This window comes from Rhinichthys klamathensis, unplaced genomic scaffold (assembly GCF_029890125.1).
Source record: "Rhinichthys klamathensis goyatoka isolate OS25496 unplaced genomic scaffold, OSU_Roscu_1.1 h1tg000123l_1, whole genome shotgun sequence".
Classification (NCBI taxonomy): Eukaryota; Metazoa; Chordata; class Actinopteri; order Cypriniformes; family Leuciscidae; genus Rhinichthys; species Rhinichthys klamathensis.
Window position 1 is genome coordinate 6,090,001 of NW_026606660.1, and position 24,462 is coordinate 6,114,462.

The 24,462-nt window shown below is 38.0% G+C and overlaps 1 protein-coding gene across 1 annotated transcript; it reads right to left on the minus strand.

Moving 5' to 3' along the window:
- Nucleotides 1-11,916: 11,916 nt before the first annotated feature.
- On the minus strand, nt 11,917-24,443 carry clic5a (chloride intracellular channel 5a). The gene is made up of 6 exons (XM_056255955.1): nt 24,092-24,443; nt 20,153-20,262; nt 13,764-13,889; nt 13,574-13,680; nt 13,171-13,349; nt 11,917-12,294 (listed from the first exon to the last, which is right to left on the minus strand). Exons 1-6 carry the CDS (start codon nt 24,140-24,142, stop codon nt 12,130-12,132), a joined length of 738 nt encoding a protein of 245 aa, XP_056111930.1. The 5' UTR covers nt 24,143-24,443; the 3' UTR covers nt 11,917-12,129.
- Nucleotides 24,444-24,462: the final 19 nt, after the last annotated feature.

Sequence of the window (24,462 nt, forward strand, 5' to 3'; positions counted from 1 at the left end):
AGAAACATCTAGTCGGTTGGTTTATGAAGCAACTGGTTTAGGATAAAAAACTATCATATAAAGCGCACATTATAATTATAAATGATAATAGAATCAATTTCACAACTAATGTGCATGCTTTGCACATCCCTCTTAATTTCAAACATTTAATCGTAACAAATTCAACGCAAATATTAGGGATGCACGGAAATGAAAATTTTGGCCTATAACCGATAATTCTTTATATTTGAAAGCCGATAACCGATATATTGGCCGATAAATCTAAATCCATTTTTATATAATTTTTGAGAGCCTGATTACAAAAACAAAAGTCTCACCATTAAAAGCCATAACCCAAACACAATTATAATGTCCTCAATAGACTTGCGCAGCATGTTGCACTGAACTGTATTTTCCTTTTTGAAGTGATTTTCAATCATATTTCAAGCAATTTAAAACCATCATGGCGAAAAGTGCGCATCTGAAGTGTCTCAGCTGAAGGAAAAATACCAAATTTTCTTATTGGGCCGATAACGATAACATTAAAGGGGTCATATAATGGTACATGCACTTTTACAAGTTGATTGTACTGAAATGTGTGTTGGCAGTGCCTGTACACAAACATCATATAATGATAAAAATCCATCCAGTGGTTTTGTTTTAATCTCCTTATATGTTTTCCCCTGCCTCAAATCGAGCCGTTCGTTTTTGTGACGTCAATAAAACGGACGCCCCTCCCACGATTGTTGATTGATGGGAGCGTTTCAACACAGACCCGCCCTCGCTCATGAGGGAGCTGTCAATCATAGTCTGCGCGGACCGGCGCGGTCATTGTTGATGTGCCGGAGCACTGTCTATGAGCAGAATGGCGTCTAAGCGATTGTGGTGTTCTGTTCTTGGGTGTAATAACGAACACAGTCATTTTAATGTTCCTGAATCCGAACCGCTGAAGACGCAGTGGCTGAGTTTTGTTTTCTCAATATAATTCATAATTCCACGTTTATACTGAACAACGCGTTATGGTTATTGTGTTATTGTGTTACAAACGGTGTACGCATAGAACAGAGGGGCGGAGTCAGCAAAGCTCATGATCATTTAAAGGCATTTGCACTGAAACGGCGTGCTGAAAACAGAGCTGTTTTTGACCAGGTAAAATAAGTCAAAACAGTATTGTGTTTTCTTACAATACTAATGAGAATTTTTAATTAAAGTATATTACAAACTTTTAATTTAGACCCTAAAGAATCATATTAGCTTGTACAAAAATGGCATTATATGACCCCTTTAAAAATGATCATATATAGGCAGATGCCGAATCTGGTGGCCGATATATTGTGCATCCCTAGCAAATATTATTTACTTTGACACATTTTATATATATATATATACACTGTATTTGTGTACATTTTTATTTTATTTAAAGAAAACATGATCATTGCCATTATCGTGGTCATATTACTTGGAATAATGACATTTTACTGGTATTGACTAAAGTTTGATGTTATGACAACACTGAACGTAAGAACCCGCATTAACACTTTCATCATTATTCCCGAGCCCTGCTTGACATGGACTCTAGTTTCAGAAAAAGGACGTGTGAAACAGAAGTGAGGCTCATTCTGACACCTTGGCTGGAAGCTGCAGAGTGCCAAACCCTAAACAAACACACGTGTGTGAGTGACACTGTTCACCTCATCACTCTCACCCTCTCAATCTTCCCAGCATGCACACCGCTGGAACCCTGCGCTCAGAGCGGGACGGCTCAGATTAAGACCACAAGGGTCATCCACGCTCTTCACAGCGGTACAGGGACTTACTGAGAGGAGGTGGCAGCTGTTCCATTGACTGAAAAAGATGATGTAGATCGAGGTGTTAAGATGATATCACAAGCATTTTGATGGAATGTTTTGGTTTCACATCAGAAAGGACATAAAAAAAGCACCATTAAAGTATATTTGTGCTTTATTTCAAGTCTTCTGACTCCTTATGAGGGAAATTTACTTATATTTCAGTCCATTTCTTATAAGCAATGCTATCTAATGACTAGAAACATAGCACACAAATTGTATAAACTACTGTTATTGTGCTTTTTGTCTCGTTTATGCTTTAGTTTTTTTGTGTCATTGTTAAATATTTTTTATTAATATTTTGAATTCATTTTAATTTTAGTTAGTTTGGTAACACTTTACAATAAGGTTCATAGTTAACATTAGTTAACGTGAAATAAGAATGAGCAATAGATCTACAGCATTTATCAATCTTAGTTAATATTCATTTCAACATTTACTAATACATTATTAAAATCAGGTTGTAGTTGTTAACATTAGTTAATGCACTGTGAACTGACATGAACAAACAATGAACAGCTGTATTTGTTATTATAACATTAACAAAGATGAATAAATACTGTAACAAATGTTTTGCTCATTGTTAGATCATGTTATTAAATACATTAAATAATATCGACATTTGAAACCTTATTGTGAAGTGTTGCCATAGTTTTAGTCACTTTTATTAATTTTTGTTGTTTTTTTACACATTTTATTCATTTTTTTAAATATATATTTTATTTCAAGTAACCTTTTATATGGTTTTAGTGTTAGTGAACTGATACAGAAAACAGAGGCTTAAACATTTTTCTAAATATCTCCTATTGCAGAAAGTCATACAAATTTGGCTCAACATTAGAAGTAAATGTTGATAGAATTTGAATGTTGGGGTGAACCATGCCTTTCAAGCTTTCCACTGAAAAAATAAATTATATTGGGATGCAGATCTAAACACTGAGATGGACAGATGGGGAACACATGAAAGAATAATGTATATACTGTATATTAAGCGAGATGGAAACTTTAAGTAGACAGAAGAGTGGGTATGCAGCAATTTCATATCCCAAAATCCCAAAGGCAAGTTGGCGATGGACAAAAAACATATTTCTACCAAAGCAAACAATACCAAACGGCATTTCATACACTCTCAGCATGCAGACTTTTTAATTTTCCACCATAAAATGTGAAACCTCTTGGATCTCTTCATGAGGTGCAGACAGACAGCATTGAAGTCTAAATCAAGATCTGACTGATGCATACCCACAATTACCCTGCTGTTTGAAATAGGGGCAAACTTCAACATTTGGTATCATTTAGAGCCCAGGCGATGTCACTGATGCAAGACCGATTCACAGTCACAAATCCAACAAGATCTCAAAGGATATTACTGCGCAGCGATGCTTGAATCCAACTCTGTGCGTTAACCTATAATTATAAGACTCAAGCAAACGCTTGTTTTGATAAAACGGTCTGAGTGAACTACAGGTTGCCTTGACTTTACTGCCCTGAAATCCTCTGATGTTGGCGATCCAAGCCGAGTTGTGGAGGAATCGCATGCCTCTTGCGTGGCGTGTTGGCAGTGTCCATGGAGTGGGCTCTGCTTTAGATTACTTTTTGGTTTTGAGCTATGAAAATGCAATTTTCACTTCAGTGTAAGTTAAATCAGGTGGGAAGTGAGTAATGAGGTCGGCGTCTACCGCTGCTTTGACACCCTTCAAGAAAGGTAGAAGCATTCAGGAAAAGACTCATTTTCTCACACGTAATTGCCGGTTTTAGGATATATAATGTGATTCGTCCAGTACTGTAATGGTATCATTCTTGCTTTCTTCCAACCAAACACAGTTACTGGAGTTTCTGTCAAAATAAAGTATACTCCAGTTATTGTAAACACTGTAAAATCGTTTTAAAATTTTGATTTTCTATATTTCCTGAAGAACATGGGAGGGATACACTTACCTATGTGATGCTAGAGCATCTGCCAGGGCTTCGCAATGTGGTTGCAGAGGTGTTCTGAGTGGTTGTCAGCAAGTTGCTGTGCGGTTGCTAGGTGGTTGCTTACTAGTCCGAGGTAAAAGAGCCCACCCAAAATTCTCTATGGTGGTATTTAAGCATATACTTCATGCATTTAACATATCAGACAATTATCTAGACCTGGACCATGTGTAAAGGCATTTGAAATGAAATGCAAAACAAGAAGCAACTCGGTCTAAATTTAAATGCACACTTTATTCAGGCCACATAAAACTTTACTCTCCCTATTGCTATATCAGATAAGAAATAAAGGGGTCCTATACTGCCCTTTTCACAAGATGCAAAATAAGTCTCTAATGTTCCCAGAGTGTATATGTGAAGTTTTAGCTCAAAATATTTTTACAGCATTTTAAAATTGTCACTTTTTGAGAGAAAACGTTTTGTGTGTGTCCATTTAAATGCAAATGAGCTGCTGCTTGGCACAGAGGGCGGAGCTTCAAAAGCTCATATGTTAGGTTAGCTTACCTCACACAGGTCACACACTGAAAATTTCAAAAACTATTAGCCTTTTATGTTCAAACCTGAGTCGGGCAAAAATGGAGAGACTCAAGAAGAAGTTACATGTAGAATGCAACATTTCTAAATGGTTAGTTGATGAATTTATGTAAGTTAGCTGATGTGGAGTTAATCTTCTAGTCATTGATTAGCATATTCTGTCATGATAATCTATAAATCGCGTTCCAGGTCCAGGGTTTATGTACATTTTAAAGGGTTAGTTAGTGATATGACCAGTGAAGAAGCTCAATGTTAGTTTGGGTCAGGGTTAGGGTTTGTTGTAGTCCTTAAAAAGCAATTTCTGTAAAAGAAAATATCTCCCTTTGCTTTGAACTTTGAGCCTCCTAACAACTGCAGATGTAGTTTATGCTCAAACAGCAACATTACACACTAACTAAAGTTAAAAGAGTGAAATCATAATTAACCACCCCTCTAAAATGGTGTTAAACTGTTATCGGCTAGGCTATTTAAAGTGATGCTATGCAAACAATGCTGATTTGTGTTTTATTTTGGGTACTGTTGCTTTCACTTTTTTCTTGCAAACTCGTTTGGGCTCAAGGTTCATTACAGTACTACGACACCTTCCACAGAATATAGTATTACCTGATCTTCATTCCTTTATTTATGGGTATGACACAAACACCCACAACCTTCAACCGTATTTTCCAGGGAAAAATTTATCCAAAATTATAAATAATTATTAATTATTATAGGGTAAGGCAAAACCACAGTTTGGTAGATTGATTTATGATTAACTCACTTCTTTTTTAAAGGGGTCACAAACTGCATTTTTATAATGCTTTCTGAGGTCCACTTATAATGTTATCAAGATTTTTATATTCATTATATTATTTAGAAGTAATAGGCTATTTTCTATCCTGTTTTTGACCCTCTCTTTCAAACACTCTGTTTTGATAGACATGCTGCATTCAAGACTTGGAAGTAAACGCCCACTGCTATGATTGGGTAAGTTGCATTTTAAAATAATTTTCATCTTCCCCGCCATTACACGTGTGGAATTGCTTTGAACAATGTTGAAAAATATCTTGTTACATACCACATATTATTTATGAGTACTTGGAATTACCACAGTTAGCCTATACAGTCCCTCCAGGATTTCACGATTTTTTTATGTGATTTTTGCGATCAAAATGACTGATTTTGTGGTGGTAATTTCCAGAAATTTGTGAAAAAATTTGCGATTTTTTATATTTTATAATTATGACATCACATTTACCATATATTATGTCAGATGCACTATAGTCATACATGACACAAATCACAAACAAAATGCATGAAGCTTGTTTATTTGGTCTAATCAATTTTTTTTAATTGCGCTGTCGCCTATTGTTGTTGGTTGATTAACATTAACAACAGCAGGTAAATTAGGTTACTGTCACTTTAAGACCTACTACAGTAATGACAAACGTCCCAATCAGTTATTACTGATTGTTTTACATAAATACTTGCCAAGATTAATATTTTGAAGTAATTGTAGCTATGTTCAAGTGCTATAAAGAGAATTCAATATTCTTACTAGGCCGACAGGCGGTGACACGCAGTCAGTCAGTCAGTCCGAACACACACACACACACACTTGCAGTCAGAGACAGACTGTCACTCGACTGGCTGAAATTAGTTCTCTTTCACGGTATACTGCGCTTTTAATAATTCTTTTTAGTAGCCTACCATCGAGCATATCATACTTTTTGTTATGTCATTCAATCATGTTAAACGCATTAATAAGTTTGCCGTGCTGCCTAATGAAAACCTGGGCGCTTATGTGAGAGGGCAGGAGAGACGCATTTTCTTTCGCCATGTTTCTGACAGACCGCTCACAGACATCACGCGTGCGCAACATCTATTCTGTACCCACGTAAAAATGCATTGAAACTTTAATTAACTAGAGATATTTCAATTGGGTGATTATAATTTAATGTTTTGTTAGGTCTTTTTTTTTTTTTGATTATTTTGCGGTTAAATTAGGAATTATGCAGGATCGCAAAAAAATGCGACATTTTGTTGATTTTGCGTTGTACTCAGCGATCGCAGAATCGCGAAAAACTGGAGGGACTGCCTATAGTTGACATGATACCTTACATTGTTTTGTGTAAAAGGAATTATGAATGAATGTACCATCGTTTGTCACACTCACTGTCGTTCTTATAGGCTATTCATCGTTCATCCTTTTCGATAAAGTGAAAAAAGTAAACATTGTCATTTGCAGTGTTGTGTTTTAAATAAAATTAAACATGTTGTAATGTCTTACTCATGAAAAAAACAGAAGATGTTGCTCACTGAAGATTTTATTCAGGATAACAGAGAAAGGCTTAGATGGAAACAATAACAAAAGCAGCATTCTCCATGTGCTTTCATCCTTATCTGATAAATCACAACTAGGATATTCACAGTTTGACTGAGGAGCAACAATACTCAATACATATCAAACAATCTGTAACAAACAAAGCAATAGTGACACATGGTAAAAACAGTGTTACTCACACTTGTGTTGAAACATAACTGTTGGATCCAATATAGTCGGCTCTGCATCATCTTTTATTTTCACTCTCTCTAAGGGTGTGATGACACTTGTAGTTCGGTTCACTTGGTCAGGATCTTAGCGCATTTTAACACCAAACCTAATGGCATAGAGATATGTTCACAACCTGATTGGTTGGCTTTTATTACGTATATTTCGTGGCGGAACTTACCGAACATCCAAAACAATGCTGTGTGCCGGGCTAAATGCACTCGTTGTATGTGCGTAGCCTATATATCTGCTGCGAGGAGATGCGGTTTTGATGCCTGTACCGAACTGTGACATCGCGACTATGACGGAAAAAAATAGGTATGCTTGAGCATTATGTCCTACATATCATTGGTCCGTGTTGCGTTCATATTTCATTCGAACCACACCAGAATTCGTTGGGAAGCGTAGCGAGACCCACCTTTTCAGCGGTCTCGGCCCGCTTTTTTGGTGGCTAATATCAGGGTTTGGTGGCAGGGTTCACACTTATTCAAATGAACTGCATTAATAGAGCAATCGCCCCAGAGTACGTTTTTAATCAAACCAAACATTCCAAGTGTGAACACACCCTAAAAAGCCCGGGCCAAATGGTGTCTTGTTTAAAAATGAATCCGCAGTCAAATGAAGCGAACAAACGAACGGTGTCTAACTGACGTAATCTGGAACTGCGTTAAAAAATAAAGTTCATCCAAGCTTTTGTCGCACTATTACGTCATAATGTGACACAATCCAAAACAAGACATTTGGGCAGATTGTTTTCAATAATAGGTGTTTTTGGACTAACAAGGAATTCTTGAGTTCTGAAACTTACAGGATATTTTTAGAGTACAATGACGTGTTATGTCAAAAGATCAATGGAAGATTTGATTTCTCAATTTAAATTTTGTCCATTTCAAAAAATAAATAAAAATAGTGTCGCTTTAACATGCAGAAGTTTGGAAACCTCAATCTACACATGGAAAAGCAAATCATGAATGAGATATTTGGATGGAGAAACTGCAAAACTCCAACATTAATTGTAATTTGGAGTGGCATGAGCATAATCATGGAAAAGTAAAATTTTCTGGCTATGTATACAGTGGGGAGAACAAGTATTTGATACACTGCTGATTTTGCAGGTTTTCCCACTTACAAAGCATGTAGAAGTCTGTAATTTTTATCATAGGTACTCTTCAACTGTGAGTGACGGAATCTAAACCAAAAATCCAGAAAATCACATTGTATGATTTTTAAGTACATTATTTGCATTTTATTGCATCTGTTGTGAACTATTTTCTTCTAAAGTTTAGGAACTCAGAAGCGAAGACCAGGAGACTCGGGGTGTATCTTTTAAGCAGGGTTCTTTTATTTTCTGCAGTCTGCGTCGTCCCAGATCGTACCCAAGTCTAACTAAGGGAATTTTACATTGTAGTTTTATATACATTATAAGAGGGAGGGATTACATAGGGGTGGAGTCACTCTGAAACAAAACATGCAAATGTAGTACGGAAGTCAGCTCGTTACTGGAAATTCCCCAGCCCTGATCTCATCAGCATAGCAGTTATTCAGAGCCTTGAAATGCTAATCAAATCAGCCTGACTAGATTGCTCAAGCGACAGCCCCGAAACCTGAAGGATCTGGAGAAGGTCTGTATGGAGGAGTGGGCCACAATCCCTGTTGCAGTGTGTGCAAACCTGGTCAAGAACTACAGGAAATGTATGATCTCTGTAATTGCAAACAAAGGTTTCTGTACCAAATATTAAGGTCTGCTTTTCTGATGTATCAAATACTTATGTCATGCAATAAAATGCAAATGAATTACTTAAAAATCATACAATGTGATTTTCTGGATTTTTGTTTTAGATTCCGTCACTCGCAGTTGAAGAGTACCTATGATAAAAATTACAGACTTCTACATGCTTTGTAAGTGGGGACACCTGCAAAATTGGCAGTGTATCAAATTCTTGTTCTCCCCACTGTATACAGATGTACTGTAGCCATGAGTACATGGAACAAGGAGACCCGATTGAATGCAATCTCATCAATTAAGTTGAACGAAGTGACTAATTAAAAAATAAGCCAATGAAAGTCTATTGGAAACGGCAAGTCAGAAAAATGAAAAATAAATTTGGAAAAACACAGATTTTGACACATATGTTGTTTTCCTTACAGAGACTACTGTTTTTTGGGCATATAAAAGTGTGTTGGAGAAGGATTTCCATCTGAAGACATATGATTGGGTGTTTGGTGCGTTGATGCTTGGGATGTGAGCGAGTCGACCCGACCTTCATGACTGCAGGACATTTCATCCAGATAGGTGCAAAATTTAATGAAGGAACCAAGGAAGGAGCAAAGCGCATGTTTGACCGGCCCTTTGCCCCACTGCCCAAATAAAGACTGCGGACATAAATGCAGATGGTTTAAATTTGCAGTGAAAGAAATGTGTTGGACGGCTCGAAGATGGTGAAAGGGCTTTCTCAACAGGACGTAGGGTAATTAAAACCCATGAGGCCGAGCAGCCCGGAGCTACTAGAGGAAAACCTCTCCTGTTTCGGCATGTGTTCCAATCTGATCTCCATGCTTGTTTAATACTGAAGCAATATTATACTGCTGCCAGCTAAACCTGACATGCAGACATCGCATGTGCTGGAAATCAGATGGAATGACAGCTTTTTTCACACGTATTTGACAGTTTGATAGAGGGTGACCATTTGGTTTTCATGAAATATTATCTTAAGCGTCTCATATTGTATCCAGTTGTTGGAACTCAGCAGATGTTCGGTTGTAACCACGCCAAGTTATTTATGCCATATGAATATGTTACCAACTGCAGCGTTATTCAAGGTAAGGTGTGTAAATGAATATTAATTCATATGAATCTTTATCCTGCTGGGGAAAAAACCCAACAGCAACAACAAGAACCTTAAATCAACATAACTGGTTTTAATGTGGTTTACTTTGAACCTGGCAAGGCTGGTGTTCGACTGGTTTAGCTAGTTTAAATGATCGCCCAGCCTGACCAGTGGCCAAAACACCTCTAAAAACATCAACACACTCATCTTGACAGAACAACAGGCAGGTTCAATACAAAATAAACTCTACAGAACATGTAACATATCCAGGCCACTGAAAATAAATGGTGACTAACTCAAAAAAAAAAATCGACAAAAATCGCGTTTTCTTACAATGAAAGTCTATGGGGCAATACACAAAGCACAAAAATGGTTATGAACGTAGAGCTACACAACAATTAAAAATGCACGTGTAATATGATTTCCTAAGCTTTATTTCCTGTCATGACTCATGACCACGCCAAGTCGATAAACGCGGTAACTGTCTCACAAATGGAGGATACAAAGACAGGAGCTTCATTAAACGCGAATATCCGACTAGAAAAGCAGTTCCGCAGCTACAAGGAAGGACGAGTTCGGTTAACTTTTACAGATCACATGATACACATTTTTGTATTGAAAATAGAAGCTATTTTCTTATTTGAATTCCATCGTAGCTGAAGGACAACTCGAATGTCTGAGGTAATCGACGACATGTCTTGAGTTTTTTTCTCCTTGAAATATTCATCTTGCAGTATAACACGTGTGTGACCAAACAAAAGAGGCATCACAAGCTTTATAAAAAATATATATATTTCTTATAAGAGAGCATGAGTTCAAATATCTGAAAATTCCAGGCAGGGCTAGAGATACCTGAGACCTAAACATGTGCCTATTTTGTGTGATGGCTTTAATTTGATAATAGAAACAGATTAATCTTAAATATTATGTCATTTTGTGTCAGTGTCTGTACACTGCCTGGTCAGAAAAAGAAAAAAAGGATTTAAATAGGCAAATGCTTAGAGTCTACGATTGGATAATTATTGCAGTGGATATTATGTTTCTATCATGTTATATGTTTGGCAGCAGTTCTTCTAACCCTAATGAGTAATTGATGGAGTTTGTAGCTTTTCATTTCTTAAACAACCATGTAGGAAGACACATCATGGCCATATTCCAGGATGACAATGTCAAGATTCACCAGACTCAAACTGTTAAAGAATGTTTGGGAGGAGCATGAAGAATCATTTTCACACATGAATTGGTGGAAATAATGTTGATGGAACTTCTTGATGGAAGTAAATGTTGCGATGTTTCCATCAAGAGGTGCATCAATCTTTGGTCAAGATCTTGTATTGAGAATGCAAGAGTCCAGCACTCTGTTAAGTCTACTCCAGCACATCCCAAAGACTTTCAATGAATTTAAGGTCTGGACTCAGAGGTGCCGATTCATGTGTGAAAATGATTCTTCATGCTCCTCTCAACCATTCTTTCACAGTTTGAGTCTGACGAATCTTGACATTGTCATCCTGGAATATGGCCATGATGTGTCTTCCAGCATGGTTGCTTGAGAAATGAAAAGCTACAAACTCAATCAATTAGGGTTAGAAGAACTGCTGTCAAACAGATAACATGATAGAAACATAATAATCACTGCAATAATTAAGCATTTGCCAATTTAAAACCAAACAGCAACTTTTTTTTGGCCATGCAGTGTATATCATCTGCAGAATTAGGCCAATTTAAATAGCTCAGTTTTATTAATTCCACCACTAGGTGGGGCTGTGTGCCTAAATAGAATTGTTTTCAAGCCAATTTTAAAGAAATTCAATTCTTTCATGTTCACTTTTTTTCTCCTTTAGAAATTTACAAACATTAACCATAATATGCAGCTTTGAAACAATCTGTATTGTAAAAAGCACTATATAAATAAAGGTGACTTGACTTGATAATAAATACTAAGGTTACATATAGTTCTCTCAGATAAAGCACAAATTTATATCAGGCTACTGTTTCAAAAACTAGCAAAAATAATTTATGCAACACACAAACGCAAAGGGCTTTACAGCAAGAATTTGACTTTAAATTAATAGAATCACCATCCAACCCTGAAAAGTAGAAACAGTGGCACAGTGTTTTTTCTAGACCGTCATAGATAGCGACACTAATAGAGCAGTTTATGTCACTTACAGTCAGTAAACATAATGGCAATAGTAATGGAAGTACCAACCCGATCTCACGGTGGCTAATTCGTACGAATTCATACGACCTCACTTGTACGAATTGGCCGTGAGATAGCATTGGAAGTACTCACAAGCATGACGAGGGCAAGTAACAGTTTAGAATATCACAGGACTGAGCCAATATGGCAAATTCTGCTGAAGAACTGCTGAAGGAAAATCATTTTCTCTTTCACCAGTTTTGCATATGATTATTAGAGTCATTGCTTGGTGCGTGTTCATTTGCCCGGCCGCTTGGCCACGTCCTGATAGGCCAGTTCAATCTCTCTGTCTGCCGCACAGGTGTTGGTGAATTCATCACGTGCATAGGCGTTCTGCAGGTACCTCCAAAATCCACTCAACTCTGATGGAATCTCAAAGTTACGGAATTTCTTAGAAACCACCTGCATGAATGTGGGAAGAAAAATAATGATGAAACCAAACAACTGACACTGCTAGGCTGAAAGTATTTTAATAAATGTCAGGTTTGGGCAAGTTGTCACATGTGTTTAAGTTATATGTTGTAATTTTATGGAAATCATCAATTGCTGTATATCTTTGCATGCTGCTTTGCTTCATGAATTGTTTTAATTTATCCATTAAATAGAATTGTATATGTAGATATGATGTGCACTCCAAAAATATATATTAATAATAATTTTCTACTCAGTACTTTTGACTTGTTTTCCAATTCAAATATCTAAACATTCTTAAATCAAGATACATTTACTTGTGGTGCAAAATAACTTAAGATATTAAGTCTTGTTTTCTGAGAAAGTATGAAAATTAAGTGAGTTTATGCTTAAAATAAGAAAACAATGTCTGCCAATGGGGTCAGAAAAATAAAATAGTTTTCCCTTTGAATTAAGTAAAATTTTCTTACTTCATTGGCAGATAGAAAACACAACTTTATTTTGCTTCTATCTTGATTTAAGAATCTTTAGATATTTCATTGAAAAACAAGTCAAAAATACAATGTGGAAGATTACTGCTTTTAATTGAGACTGTATTTCATATTTCAGAAAAGGTATTCTTCTCAAATCAATGTTAATAAATTAACAGGATCCCATGTGACAACTTACCCAGTACAGTATACGAAGTGTGACAACTTGCCCCACTGTATCTTTTATTCCTGGTAATAATGGTGGGAATGTTCAAAAGACTTTCAAAAAATAGGATTCAGTTCAATAAAAAGGCACTCCTAGAACATTTCAGGAATCACCAGTATTTTATCTTGCACTAAGTGATCAATTACACCAGATATCCCAGCGGTACGTCACCTTCACTACGTGCAGTTTCGGGAGGAGGTTGCAGTCTGAGAGCGTTAATTCATTGCCGTCCAAGTACTTTCGGTTGGAGAACTTCTCCCCCGTACCATCGGCATCAATCTCATCCGGGAGAGGGGAGTTAAGGAAGTTGTCCAGTTTCTTCAGAGCTTTCAGTAGCGCCTTCTCCAGACCTACACAGCCAAAAGTTTGATATGTGCTTGAGCTGAATGTTTTTATCTGAAGAAATATAGTGACTTTAAGTCAAGACAATCCCTGTAAAGGCCTAGCGGAATGTGAATGAGCTTTGGATAACATGTGGCTCCATATTTTTTCCGTTGACAGCAGAGCATGCATAAAGAGCTGGGGATATTCCTTCAACCTGTCTAATAAGTTACAGAGCAGACGTTAAACTCACTTGCGTTGGCTTCTGGCTTTGTGTTCTTGATGTAGGCTGAGAACTTTGCAAAGATGTCATTTCCTGCTGTATTTGACTCTTTGTTCTTTGCAACCAGTTTTGGATACCTTTGGAAGAGAAAGAAACAAATAACAACGCTGTTCACATTACATAAACAATCAATCCATCTATCAGCATCCTGTCAACCTACTTGGGAGGTGCTAGCATCTCTTCCAAGTATTCCTCGATCTTGTTGATGTCTGTTCTCACCTCTCCATTGAAGGTAAGGAATGGCGGGGGAGTTCCAGGAGCGAGATTATGAAGATCAGCTGGTTTCCTTGAAGAATAATTAAAAACTTTAGATTTTTCTGATTTTGATAATTACACAATGTAGAAGAGATTGTCATTTCTGCAGATCAATTAAAAAAGCAGTTTTCTTCGCAATGTTAATGCATTTCCCAGTAAAACAGGGTATTTTGGTGGGACAAACATGTGAAGCAAAGGTTCTCGCCCAGGGCCCACAAGGGTGCCTCAACAAACTTTCAAGGGGGCCTCAAGAAGATGACTTACAGCATAACGATTTAAAATAAGATAAAACAAGCAAATAAAATAAGCTAAAATAACTAAATTCAAGACATTGTACTGTGCTCAATAGGTTTACACATACAGAGCACAACAATGGTCTTTCATTAAAGAAACACTTTTTCTTTAAATGATAATAGTTTTGGTTGATACAATATGACACTTTTGGGTGTGGCCAAGGTGAAATAGAAAACCCTTTGACATAAGATTTTCATTTCTAACTTATAAGGTTGCTCACTAAATGTAATCAAATTTTATTGAGACAGTTTCTGTTTTTGTTTGTTGCTACAGTTAACAAGGAATGACAATTTGTTAGTTTTCTTGAAAGGTGTTTAAATAATGCTGGCCCTCTTTGGCTGAATGTGTTAGATAAAGTGGGGCAGTGTGATTCGGGTAAAGTGGGTGACCTTCAACCTTCGGTAATTATACTAAAATTCATCGAATATATTGACATTCACTGGTTATTTTATAGTTAGTATAATTTCTTTTTTAGAAACAGAAATGAGTGTGTAGTCAGGAAATTAAAGCTGCAGTCCGGCATTTTTCCTCTTTGTCGCCATCTCTGTTTGAAATCTGTAATTGCAGTTATTCGCGGAATTATTAACTTTGCGTGAGTTGCACATCGGCATGAAACAGCGCGGATGAACACAATGTTTTGAGACTGCGAGTCTGTCAGTCACCGCGCCGATGTGGAAACTGGCATTCAGAATCACACATTCTACTTTTGGAAGTAGGCCTACAGTATGACCATGACAACATACGAATTTTCATCGGAAAATGTCATCTGAACAAGTAAGTAACATCCACATCAACTAAGGGGGGAAAGCCTTGCAGTAAATCGTGCTGATTAAATATAACGATCGCGTCAAACCTTTCAAATTATACTTTGTTCTCAAATTATCAACATCAGCATTGTGACTACATTTAATGTGTATTATGATTACCCTGTAGTTCAGTTTCTATTTCTGTGCAGTCTAATTTCTAATTGTCATACCAATAAATTAATGTTTCTTTACTGGTTTTCTTTGAAAAAAAAGAAAAGAAAAAAAAACACGTATCTGTAATCCGATGCATATTTAAAACTATATATAATTTCGGAGGAGGCCGGTTTGGTTTGCTTGGAGTAGAGGTGAATTGCTCCCTCTCATATAACTAGCACAAAATATTTACCATAATAGCTAAACGAATAAAGACAGGAAACTCCGTAACTGTGTGAATTAAGCGAACAAGTGTGCTACTGTTACACGATTGAACTATTGAAATGTCTTACCTGTCCTAAAAGAAAAAAAGCCGTCTCTGCGTCCGTTTTGAACCGATGTTTATCCTTGTTTTCGCGTGGGCCAGTTGCAGTCTCTTTTTTCTCTACCCACTCCGAAGTCCGAATTATTTGGGGTTTTACAAGTGGTGAATGTCCAGTTGTCACTGGTGATTGTCGTTTGAACCTTTCTGGATCCACCATAAGTTTAATTATTTTATGCTGTGAGAAAAGGCTAAAAATGTCCACCTCCAACATCCTCACGCAATATAGCCGACTAGCCGGGACGCCTTCTTTATGTGTACAGATGTGACGTAATGACGCAAAGACATGCTCGAATTTCCCGCGGAAATCCACCAGTACCACTGGAATTAAAATCATTATTACAAGCTAACCGTTTTGAATCGGGCAAAAGCAAGCAGATATTTTTGTACACTGGCTGGTTATGTTTTTTTTAATTATTATTATTTTGGATAATTTTTAACCCAAAAAAGTTACGGACAGCAGCTTTAAAGTCAGAGATGAAAGGAAGGAAAGACAGAGCAGAAAGGAAGGCATACGACATTTAATCTGTGGAGTGAGGAAAGAATGAGAGCAGCAACATTTAGACACATTTAGAGTATAAAGCATTAAAATATGGACACAATCACTTGCTTGTTCGTCTGGGTTTTGACTTCTCGCCTTCCTGATTCTCCTCCTTGCTTTCCTCTTGGACCAGACGCTTTACAGACTGATTATCTGGTTTTTGACTATTGCATGGCCTGTGATCTATTCTCTTTTCTATTGGGTTTAGCCCGGCCCTGAGCTCTACGGCTCATCGCTAGTTATTTTAGCTTAATTAATAAAGATTGTATTGAGCATGTCAGATGGATCTCTGCTCCGCGGAGCGGTCTTCAGTGGGTCTTGAGCTGCCTCTTTTCCTCCTCATCGGCCGTATGACTGTGCTATTTACCTCCTTCCCGGCACCTCTCCTCCTCCTCACAGCATTAAGAACAGGTACCCCCCGCCTCTTATGTTATGTTCCAACGCTCTTTACGAAATTGAACTTACACAAGGCTTAGCATCTTGTTTCGGATGAGGGAGGGGGAAGAGTGGAAGACAGCTTTTAGTACCCCTACGGGGCATTTTGAATATTTGGTTCTACCAATATTTAGCCTGTCCAATGCCCCGGGCCCGGCCGTCTTCCAAGCACTCGTCTTTGACATACTGAGAGACATGATCAATCAATTCGTCTTTGTGTACCTGGATGACATCTTAATTTGTCCTCGCTTATTTCAGGTGCACATCCAACATATCAGGCAAGTGCTACAACAGCTGGTAGAGAAGGTTAAGAAGTGTCCCTTTAATGCTCAGTTGGTTCCGTACTTGGGCTCCATCATCTCAGTGGAGGGGATTGTACCCTGCAACAGTAAGAGCTGTCTCTGACTGGCCGGTGCCTGGCTCCCGTAAAGCGCTTCAATTCTTTCCAGTAGGCAGTCTGGAGTGGAGGTGGGTGTCAGAGCAGTTCTTTCTCAAAAATCCCCTCATGATAATAAGTTGCATCCGTTTGCTTATTATTCACACGTCGCTCTCCCACAGAACACAATTACGTCATCGGCAACAGAGAGCTGCTGTTGGTGCATCAGGTTTTGGAGGAGTGGTGTCACTGGCTGGAGGAATCCAAAATCATACTTGCTGGGGTGGAATTCAACCCACAGAAATCTTTTTAGGCGGCTACTTAACTTAAAAGTAGCCCAATTCTGGCAACACTGCTGATGATGTGGCTCTTCCCGATACTATTCTTTCTTCAGGGCGAGTGGTGGGGGCCGTCGCCTGGGGTGTCGAGGGCCAGTTCAGGCGAGCCCTAGCCGGAGTCAAGGTGCCTGAGGGGTGTCCGGCGGGTTTGTTTTTTGTGCCTGAGATGGTCCGCACTGCCGTCTTGCAGTGGGGTCACTACTCCAAACTAACGTGCCACCCTGGTGTGAGGAGGTCGCTGATAGCCATCCGTCAACGTTTTTGGTGGCAGGCAATGACTGAGGACATCCATCGGTTTGTGGGTGCTTGCAAAGTTTTTGCTCAAAACAAGTCTTCCAATCAACCTACCGTTGGTCTGCTGCAACCTTTCCATTCCTTCCCGCCCTGGACACATATTACCCTGGATACCCATCAATCCAGCATCAATACTATGATCCTTACCGTGGTTGATCGCTTTTTCAAAACGGTCCACTCCCCTCAGCTAGGGAGACAGCCCTGGTTGTCGCTGACCACGTCTTCCAGATTCATTGCCTTCCGGAGAATGTGGTGTCTGACAGGGGGCCCAGTTCGTGTCCCACTTTTGGAGGGACTTCTGTCAGCAGCTGGGTGCCTCCGCCAGTCTCTCCTCAGGGTTCCATCCACAGACGAACGGACAGACCAAACCAGGATCTCAAGCAGATGCTCCGATGTCTGGCCACCCAAAACCCCTCTACTGGAGTCAGCAGCTTACTTGGGCTGAGCATGCCCATAACTCCTTGCCGGTGTTCTCGACTGGGTTTCCCCCATTCATGTGTCTGTTGTCTCAGTTATCAACCTCCTCTGTTTCCTTCCCAGGGTGCAGAGGCTGTTGTCCCCTTGGCCCAGGCATTTATCCAGCACTGTGTCATACCTGGAGGAGGACCAGGGAGGCGTTGGTCCAGTCCAAGGGGCTACTAAAAGAGCTGCCAACCGCTGCCGAAACTGTAGCACTCAGGTATATCTGTGGGCAGAAGTTGTGGCTTTCCACCAAGCACTTAAGCTGCCACCCAAGTTCATACCCCATCTGTAAGGTCATGGGTCCGGTGACAGTGCGGCTTCAGATGCCCCACCCTCTCCGTGTTTCTTGTGTGAAGACAATGTTTTTTCATTGTCAGGCGGATTCTCGATTCCAGATGTCTGGACGGGGCTTCCAGTATCTAGTGGATTGGTAGGAATACGGCCCGAAAGAGAGGTGTTGGGTCCCAGCTCGAGACATTCTGGACCGCTCGCTCATCACAGAATTCTATCAACATTATTCTCCTCTGACCAGGGGTGATCAGTCCCTTTTCTCTGGCACTACTCTTTGTTTTTGTTTTCTTCCTCCACATGGCGGCTGTTCTCAGCTGATCACACTCTGCAATCAGCTTACTCTATCCTGCTCATGAGTTTCTTTCTCGAGAGCTTTCTCTTTTGTGTCTCTGTCATTTTCCCAGTTGTTCCTTTTGGATACTCGGACTGTTTGATCAGCGGACTGCCCATCCTAGTCTCGACTTTAAGAATCAATTAGTGACTCATACTTCTGGAATTCTCCCCTGCTTTGGTTGCCGATCTTTGTTAACTACCACTGCCTGTCACCTATCACAGACCTGGATTAATTCTCTGTTTGCTCGGCGTTCGCCTGGGGTTGACTTCTCGCCTGCCTGATTCTCCTTCTCCTCCCTTGGAAAAGACTCTTTATGGACTGATTATCTTGTTTTTGACTATTGCCTGGTCTGCGATTTATTCTCTCTTCTATTGGGTTGAGCCTGGCCCTGAGCTCTACGGTTCGGTGCCAGTTATTTGAGCTTAATTAATGAAGATTGTATTTACTGAGCATCTCTCTACTTTTGAGTCATTCGTTACCGGAAACCTGACAACGTCAAACTATATCATGAATAAACGTTTGTCAAATTAAACCAAGCTTTGTGTAAATTATATTCTATATAACTGTCAGCGTCCCGCTAGCATTTTTTTTCTTCCATCACATATTCCTATCACACCTTTTTTTCCTATCACATATTCTAGTAATCATCATGAATTATCATTCGAAAACTTAACTCAAAATTCATCTAATGAAAACCATTTTGAAATGGGAGATTCCATTACCATGGAAATTATACTTGTAATGGGCCCCTCCCCCTAGTGGGAGTGTCATAATGTTTCAAAATTGATTTGAATGTTTTCTAATCTTGACAAAACACATATCGAGTGTATATAATTTAAGATTCAATATTTGGTGAATGTTTGGTGATAGAAGCGATAGTTCTGACAGAAATTTATTAATTTGTTACAAGAGAACGTTATTTTGTAAAATATATATGTAATATATTAACAGCAACTCTACGGCTGGGTATTGATACAGATGTCCCGATTTGAGTAGAATCCAATTTGCAAGATCTCAATTCGATTCTCAATTCAGTTCAATAAATAATTTTCTCTAACACAAAAAAATAATAATAAAATAGTTAGTTTCTACATTTGTGCATTTATTATTGTACTGTCCCCTTATTTTGATATAATTTTGCGTGAATTCGTCCGTTCAAGTGCAAGAAGACGAGAAAGACAACTCAAGAGGTATTCGCGTGCTGTCTGAGAACGAAGCTGCTTTCTGGGCGCATTGTTCAAATTGACAAGGCTTAAAACATGGTGCAAATGATAATCTTTCGTGACCATGCAGCACTGGCCTGTTTGGGACAGTGACCATTCCATCTGTGCAGAACGTCCTTCACGCTGAAAGTAGCTCCTGCATCTGTCATGTTAAGCACTGAATGAATATAAGGCTCCCCATTGTAAAATTTCACAAGGTAAATAAGAGGATGATATCTTGTGGAGAAGACTAATAAGATTTGCATTAATCTGATATTTTATGTTCAGTGTTTGCGCAAATAAATACGGAAAAAAATATCTATTCAAGGCTTTTTGAGGATAGATATCGAATCGACCGCATTTTAAAAAACAAATAATTGAAAAATCTTTTTTTTTTTGCCCAGCACTAAAAAAACTATTTAATTTTTTTTTTGATATTTCATTACCTTTTCAGATCGACAGTGGTGACGTTAAACACGACTCCCTTCAGCCACAGGATCATAAAAAGCCTTTGAGAGAAAGGACAGTTTCCGATGCTTTCACCATCACTGCCAGCCTGAGGAACACAAACCAGACACAATACATTCACATCATGTACAGTAAGATATATGAATATAATAATCATGACACGTAACAAAGTACAATAGTACTGTACCAGTATTTTTGTAGAACACATTTTTGAAGAAAGTTTTTTTGCAAATCAGCAATATAAAAATTCTTGCAATGATTTATGTATTAAAAAATGTGTATAAAATGTATATATTAGGGTTATAAGTTTTTGAATATTTTTTAAATAAAATATTTCCTGTATCATAAATCGATGAACTTTTGCTTAAAAACAATGAAAAAGGCTCTAATTCCTCTAAGTTTAAAAAAAGGGTCCCCACAGATAAAAAATTGGAACAACCAAATAACAAACGTTACTGCTTATAAGTAGCACTTTCTGGAACTTTCTAGAACTGTTTATCTAGAACAATCCAAATCTTGGTATACATATGAGGGCCAGGGAGAGGGGGAAGCTGTTTGAGCAAACAACTCAACTTGATACTTTTTTATATTTGTATCAGTAGCAATTTATAATGTCGCACAAGATAAGTGATACTACCTTACAGAAGAACAAGGCTATCTGGACCAATAACCTAGTGAGATTTCAGCAATCACATACAAGGAGAGGAAGTGTGCCTTTAGAAGAATCTTCAGCCTGGAAAGTACTGCGTAATTAAGACGAATTTACAGCGTAACTTTCGATAATTATAGTGTACCTATAAAGTACTTGCATGTAAGTATAAGGAAACAATATGTAAAGTTTGGGGAATAAAGGGATAACAACCAGGATAATATTATATTATAGAACTAAGGGGTACTTAGTATACTATTATGATACAACAATCTTACATTTGGGAGCAATAGGTACCTTTTTAAATAATGGTGCATACCAATACATACTGTATAGGCTTTTTCAAAATTGCAGGGTACATATCTATGCATTTATACAGTTTTTTTTTTTTACAGATGTTTAAGTTTGGGCTTACATGTTTCAAGGAAAGTAAAGCTAAACCTATTGCACTCTTGTTCCATGTAGTCACAGGGTAAGTGTGACATTGCGGGCCGTAAATTAAAGTGGTTCTTATTATCCTCTTGTTCCATGTATTTACAGGGTAAAAAGTATATATAATCTAATATCACTGACTCGGAAACCTATATTTGAAAAACAACTTATTACAGTTGGTCTGAAGCGATAGTCTACAGTTTAAAAAGTTTTACTGCATTTTCTTTTAATACATAATACAGAATAGCAAGAGACATGATTTATTCTTAAGATTTATCAGTGGAAAGAAATAAAAAGAGGAGGAACAAAAGGAATAAGCCAAGCAAGAGAAAAAAGGGGGACAAAACGTGCTACTTTCTGTCAAGACTTAAGCATTTGAAAATATTTTTTTATTAAAAAGAGCAGTTTTAAACGAAAAAGAAGTGTTGTAAATCTGTTTTGAATTAAGTTGTTTTATAAATAAAGGTTTTCGAATCAGTGATATAAGATTGTGTATGTATTGTATTGTACTTACCCTGTAACTACATGGAACAAGAGGGTAACAAGCACCACTACATGAAACAAGAGTAGCTATCTTTCCGCAATATTTAGGCAAAAGTTGCAATAATTGTAGTTTACAGTGCACTTTTGTTAAAAATATTACTGTATAAATGCATAGATATGTACCCTGTAATTTTTAAAAAGCCTATACAGTATGTATTGGTACACCATTATTAAAAAAGGTAAGCAGTGTGTTCTTGCTAAATTGCACCCAAATGTAAGACTGTTGTATCATAATAGTAGAATAAGTACCCCTTAGTTCTATAATACTTACAGTATAAATAATTTTTTTATTCTCCTGGTTGTTACCCCTTTATTCTCCAAACTATTACATATTGTTCCCTTATACTTACATGCAAGTACTTTATAGGTACACTATAATTAACGAAAGATACCGCTTTAATTAAGCAGTACTTTCCAGGCTGTAATCTAAAGCATTACCACCGAATCTTCGATAAGAAAAGTGCTGAATGCCCCTCCAAATGCACATTTTTGGAAATCAAAAGGAAGAAAGGAGCGAATAGTGGATATTTTCAAGTCACAAAAATATGGAAGAATATATGGAACTGGAAAATTCAATGTATCCTTAAATAATTAGGGCAAATGTGAGATTATTAAACCCCTGAAAGTCATTCACCATTCAGTACATGATTTGTAATCTTCAAAAGAATAGTACACTACAAAGAACCAATGGGATTCGGTGCCAATTTTCCATATCTGAAATTAGAAGATCAAGCTATCCAATAGCGTCCTTAAACTGGGCCAGTAAGGGCCAGTAACCTGAGCCGGACATCAGATCGGTGCTCGAGCTGAATTATACATGGAAATTCCATTACCTGCCCCATTAGCCCACAGCAAAGGGGTTTTGGGTCATACTGTACCTCTCAACAGAACTTGGTTAGACAGCGTCCTAGCCACCTAAATTAATGTGTTTATCACTTGCTAAGATAAAATGCAAAGAGGTTGGTTTTCAAACACCCGTCTGAGTTAAACGCTCAACGCTCGATTGGCTCAGATCGGATGTCCAACTTATTGCTTATGCTCACACACGGAGACATTGACTGTATGTATGTGACTGGGAAGTTTTTTTTTAATCTGACATTACTCAATCCACCCAACTTTTTACCTTCCCGTGGGATAAACGATCTTCAGAGCAAGGACTAAATATAATTGTAATATTAAAAGAAGTTATTGGATTTCTGAGTGGCCCTTGTCCTCTTAAAAATTAATTTATTGGCATTTTAGTGACATGAAGGACCTTTAACATCCATAGAACATTTCCATTACACAAAAGGTTCTTTATAGTGAAATACAGTAGGTTCTTTAGATTATTAAAATGTTCTCTACACTTAGAGAAAAAAAAGGTTATTTTAAGAACTGTTCACTAAAAGTTCTTTGAATGACCCAAAACGGCTTTGTGTTTTAAAGTGTCAGTAGTTAAAGCTGGTTACCAGGGCATTTCTATGCTGTTGCTATGGTGTTTAGAGTGCTTTTTTGCATGTTGCTATATGTGGTTAAAAGAATGTTCTAGACCTAGTGGCTCAGTTTAAAAGAGCACTTCTAAATCTCTGTGATCAGTAACATTTTTGTGCTTGATTTATTGATCACATAGTAAAGTAACAGGACACATGATTTAAGGAATCATTAATGTCTGTAACACAGTATGTGAAAGTTTAAAACTATGAGTTAGGGGTTTTTTCAATTCACTAAGCAAATAAGCAACTTGGCAAACATCACAAATAAGGACAATATTCAGCAACTCAATCAAGCAGTAAACACATACCAGTCAAAGTTTTTCTGTCACCTTTAGCTCTATTTATAACTTTGACTCATGCAATAAGACGCCACATGGAATAAATACAGTATCTGACCTTATGCGATTATGATGGCTCTTTGATTAATAAATGCTTTCAATAATGTCTTTTTCAGCATTTCAGCAATTTCAAATGTTCTCTAAATGTCACCACATTTGCAAAACGTAATGCAAAACAAACCCCAGTAAGCAGCAGAAGTTCCCTTCAGCCCTACAGAGGAATTAGAGCATGAGGTGTTGATAGAAAGAAAGAAATAATTCAAGAAGAGCCCAGAGTTTCTGCTTTGAAATGTTACCTGCCCCCTTTTGAGTCCTATCCTGGGCCAAACGCACATCTTAACCTCAACCGTTGCCAAGAAACTTGTCAGATTGCTTACAACTGCTTTTCAAAGGTAATGCCGCCATTGATTTCTGACATCTGACTATTGATTAAGTGCACAAAACACAGTAAAAGAGCTCATTAAAGGTTATCTTCATGCTTACCTTCACAAAAAGCTCAATATCAGGATCTTTGTCCTCCTCATTTGAGGTCATATCGCTTAAGCTCACTCAGATTCAGAGGCTGACAGAGAATGGTGAATATGAAAACTCCCTTTCCTTGGATGCGAGTTTGCTTTCAGGGAAGAGTCGTGTATGTGTCCAGCAGGGTGTTGTGATGGTCTCAGCGCTGTAACAGGTTGGTGGCTGTGCTGTCGTTGTTTTGATTTGGCCCCTGTGGTCAGCTGTCAGTGAGAGACGCTCCAACGGTCACAGGAGGGACAAAAATAGCCTCCACGCGGCACAGGAGCAAGAGGGAGGAGTTCAGTGTCACCTACACCATCATCTGGTCTCCAACTCACTGCTGCTCGGGTCCT

Coding starts and splice junctions, on each gene's coding strand:
- clic5a (XM_056255955.1), bottom strand. CDS start 24,142: ATGACCTCAAATGAGGAGGACAAAGATCCTGATATTGAGCTTTTTGTG. Junction 13,681..13,763: donor GAGATGCTAGCACCTCCCAA/GTAGGTTGACAG, acceptor TCTCTTCCAAAG/GTATCCAAAACTGGTTGCAA. Junction 13,350..13,573: donor AAAGCCAGAAGCCAACGCAA/GTGAGTTTAACG, acceptor TTGGCTGTGTAG/GTCTGGAGAAGGCGCTACTG.